This window comes from Rhagoletis pomonella, unplaced genomic scaffold (genome assembly GCF_013731165.1).
Source record: "Rhagoletis pomonella isolate Grant_MI unplaced genomic scaffold, Rhpom_1.0 Rhpom_scaffold_00014, whole genome shotgun sequence".
In the NCBI taxonomy this organism is placed as follows: domain Eukaryota; kingdom Metazoa; phylum Arthropoda; class Insecta; order Diptera; family Tephritidae; genus Rhagoletis; species Rhagoletis pomonella.
This window is the reverse complement of record NW_023458568.1, coordinates 5,198,731-5,203,093: the sequence shown is the minus strand read 5'-3', so window position 1 is coordinate 5,203,093 and position 4,363 is coordinate 5,198,731. Positions and strand designations below refer to the sequence as shown.

Below are 4,363 nucleotides of genomic sequence, written 5' to 3'. Positions count from 1 at the left end.
ATGCAGCAGTGTGGCAACCCGCTCGAAGGCAACACTATCGTACTCGTCAGTTTAATTGTAGTCCATTGTGAATTATTTATTATATGTACCAAATCGTTAGATTGTCAAATTTGTAAGCTGCGGTTGTTCTTTTTCACTCGTTGAACATTTGCGCCAGAAGACGCAACCGCGGTAAGTAAATTAAATCGTAATTTGTCTGTGTAAAATTGTAATGCTAACTCTCTAATAGAAATAAACCGCAATCAATAAGTACGCCATTAATGTGTTATTTTCGAGTCTTCGCCGAGTTCAGCGTTTACATCTTTATTTCGCGATTATTGAAAAGAGCACGAAGAGGTTTGCAGTTTCGTTACAAATATTTGTGAGGTTATGGAGCGTACACCAAGAAGGAAAAGCTTTCGTTTCCAAGAGGAGCAGATCGTGGGAAAAAGCAATAGCACGCGGAGACCAGTGGTTGATACAGCGATGGATACAGATGTAACCACCGACCATACGAACCAGGCACAGCAAAGTATCCCGAGTACCAGTTCAGCAAGAACAACTAGTGCTGTAAGCAGTAAACGACCTCAGCCTGTCGTGGTGGAAGCTGACCCCGTAGATCAGCGTGAGGCACAAGATAACATTATTTCTATTCTTCAGAAGCAAATTTCGTCATTGGAATGTGAGCTGAAAAAGGTACAAGGTAAGGTTAGGGAAAGTGAGGCGCAAAATTGCCAACTTAAAGTGGCGCTTCATGAACACGCATCGTCGCTTCCCGTTATGTGCGAAACGGTCAGAGATCCTGTTACATGCTCCGTTGGTCGCTCAGTGCCAAGCACCGCTGCTCTGCCTGCCGCGCCAAACTTCGACGCCGCTGCCGGCGCCACTCAAGGCGCTATGACCAACTACGCTGCCGCGAGTAGAGCCGCTCCGACTGCCGCGCCTAACTTCGACGCCGCCGCCGGCGCCATAACCAATTACGTTGCCGCGCGTGGCGCAGCTCAGCCTTCCGCGCAAAATTTTGGTGCCGCGACTGGCGCCGCTCAACCTGCTGTGAGCCAGCACACATCCTCAAGTAGCGTTGCTCTGTCTACCGTGCTTAACCTCGCCGCTCAGTCTGCTCCATCGAGCTACGCTGCCGCGTATGGCGCCGCTCTGCCTGTGGCACCTTATTTCACCGGCGCAGTCGCTCCTGCTGCAACACCAACATTTGCCATCCACACTCCAGTCCCGACACTCACTTCCGGCGCTTGCGTTCTTCCATTTACTGCAGCGCCAAACACCGCCGCTGCATCTGCCATAGCACCTAACTTCGCCGCGGCGCCTGCCGCTGCAACCGCCGTTGCTTCAGCCGCCGCATTACCAATCGTTGCTACTACGCTCGCTGCCGAAGCGCACCGCCCACCAATAGTCACGTCACCATATACCGCCGAGATTTATACCTCCCTGCCGCGCACTGCGGGCACCTATACCACCAGCGCTAGTTCCTACGGAGCCTCAGCAGCTCCTTCAGCGATTGCCAGTGCTACGCATGCTGGCCTTGCCAACGCGTTTATTAGACCTTCGTTATCAGTAAATGACCATTCCATCGCTCCAGTTTCAGCTACCCCAGGTATGCCCTTTGGGGTGATGCAACCTCGAAAACTCCAAGATTTGCCGGAGTTCGGTGGTCTAGCCGAAGACTGGCCACAATTCATAACCGCGTTCACTCAGTCAACGTCTGCATATGGATACACTGATCTTGAAAACAATCAGCGCTTGCAGAAGTGTTTCAAAGGCGAGGCTAGAGAAACTGTGAAGTCCCTACTAATATATCCGAACCATGTCAGTGCTATTATCGAACATTTACGCTTTCGTTTCGGGCGCCCTGAGCAGCTCATTCAAAGCCAGCTTGCTCTCCTGAAAGATATAGCGCGGAGTTGTGAAGTTAATACCGTTCGCGTCAAAAGTCAGAAACTTGTCAGCATTTTTGCAATCCGCTGGGGGTCACCAACATTTAGCTAATCCATTCTTGATTTCAGAACTTACCAGCTAGCTGCCAATGTCAAGGAAGATCGAGTGGGCGCGTTATTCTTCGGTGGTGCAGCCATATCCTACTGTGATGCATTTCAGCGACTAGCTGAGTGACACTGCCAATCTGATTTGCAGGGTACAGGAGCAGGAACATCGAGATGCTAAGCGTCGCGTAGTTCTTCATGCGATAGATGAACAGCGATCGAGCACACTAACGTGCTGTGTGTGCCAAGGTGATCACAAGCTCCCAGAATGCAAACGTTTTCTCGACGCGAGTGTTGCAGAGAGGTGGAAAGAGGTCAAACGGTTACGATTATGCTTCGGATGTCTAAGTAAATGCCACTCGTCGCGCAACTGCCGGCTTCGTAGACCTTGTCCGTCCCATGGATGCAAGAGAACGCACCACCAACTGCTCCACGAGTCGACGCCTACGCGCTCCTCTGCAGAAAAATCTTTAGTAAGGCAAGGACCGCAACGTAACACCAACGCAGCTGCGGTTCTAAGCTGCGTTGGCCGTACTAGGTCGAGCAAGCTGCTGTTCCGAATCTTGCCGGTCACATTACATAATGGAAGAAAAGTTTGACGAAGGATCGTCTGTGTCTATGATTGACGAATCACTAGCTGTGGAGCTTGGCTTACAGGGTGAACACCAAAACTGAATGTGCAGTGGTTTGGTGGTCACAAGGCGCAATAGCCCTCTATGGTTGTGAGCGTGTTAGTAAGCGGAACGGGAATGAAGAAGAAGCATAAACTGAGTAACGTCTTCAGTGTCTGTAACCTGAGTTTGCCATCGCAGAGCCTCAGCGAAACCGATATACGGGGTCATATCAAGCATATGAAACATCTGCCATTGTTGCCATATAGTGGAGCTTCGCCTAGACTCCTCATAGGGCTTGACCACTGCCATCTGGGTATCCCGACTGAGACTATGAGGATCCAAGCTAACGGACCATATGCCGCAAACACAGAGTTGGGTTGGACCGTGTTCGGCCCAACGATAGGATCAGTAACACGGCCTACAGCAAGTTCGTTCGTAGGGCATACCGTTGACCAATCACTGGAAAACATGGTATGCGAATATTTTGAAACGGAGAACTTTGGAGTAAAGCCATCTCCACCAATTGAGGGAGCTGAGGACGCACGCGCGCGATCGCTACTAATTTCAACAACGCGTCGCGTAGACGGGCGATACGAGGTGGGCCTACTATGGAAACGCGACTGCATTAATTTGCCCGAAAGCTACTCAACAGCCTTCAAACGGTTGATACACATCGAAAAGCGTATGCAGAGAGATCTAGTGTTTGCGTCAGCCTATAGAGAAGTAATCAACTCGTATATCTACAAAGACTACGCTCGCAAAATTTCACCCGATGAGGCCTCACTGCATTGTCCCAAGACGTGGTACTTGCCGCACTTCGCCGTCACGAACCCCAACAAGCCAGGAAAGCTAAGGCTGGTTTTTGACGCCGCTGCCGAGTCATATGGCGTGTCATTAAACTCAGAGCTACTGAAAGGGCCCCAAGAGTACCGATCTCTTCCTTTTGTCTTATTCCACTTTCGCGAAGGAGCAATAGGTGTGTGCGGAGACATAAGAGAGCTTTTTTACCAGATACGAATTCGAGAAGAAGATCGATGTGCACAGCGATTTCTATGGCGCGTCGGAGACAACTCAAGGGAACCTGACGTACTAGAGATGAAGGTGATGACGTTTGGAGCGGCATGCTCCCCATGCGCTGCACAGTACGTAAAGACCTTGAATGCCTTGGAGTATCAAACCCAGGCGCCACGAGCAGTGCAGGCAATTCTCGAGCGGCACTACGTTGATGATTTCGTCGACAGCTTCGACAGTGAAGAAGAGGCGACCGAGGTGGCTCAGAAGGTGCGAGCGATCCATAAGCAGGCCGGGTTTGACTTACGCAATTTTACATCCAACTCGGACAAGGTACTTGCAGCACTGGGTGGTACTGCGACAGAGAAGGTTTTAGGTATATTTTGACAGCCTTCGACTGACAGCTTCAAATTTAGGTTGAAGTTTCACAACATCAACGAAGCAATTATCGTGGGAGAAAGGCGCCCCACTAAACGCGAGATGCTCAGCATTTTGATGTCGATCTTTGATCCTCTCGGGTTCATCAGCCACATAACGACAACCGCTAAATAGCTTATACGTGAGATATGGAAGAGGAAGTTGAGCTGGGACGATCCACTCTCCGATGACCTCACTACTGCTTGGCGTTTATGGCGCCAAAACCTTTCGACAGTGACCGATCTGGAATTTCCAAGGTTTTATTTCCAAGGCGGAAGGCCACGAACGATGCAACTCCACGTGTTCGTCGATGCTAGCGAGCAAGCATTCGCAGCGGTCGCATAT

At 50.4% G+C, this 4,363-nt stretch overlaps 1 protein-coding gene across 1 annotated transcript; it reads left to right on the top strand.

Moving 5' to 3' along the window:
• The first annotated feature begins 369 nt into the window (after nt 1–369).
• On the top strand, nt 370–1,983 carry LOC118749122 (transcriptional regulatory protein AlgP-like). Its single transcript, XM_036483891.1, has one exon. It carries the CDS (start codon nt 370–372, stop codon nt 1,981–1,983), a length of 1,614 nt encoding a protein of 537 aa, XP_036339784.1.
• Nucleotides 1,984–4,363: the final 2,380 nt, after the last annotated feature.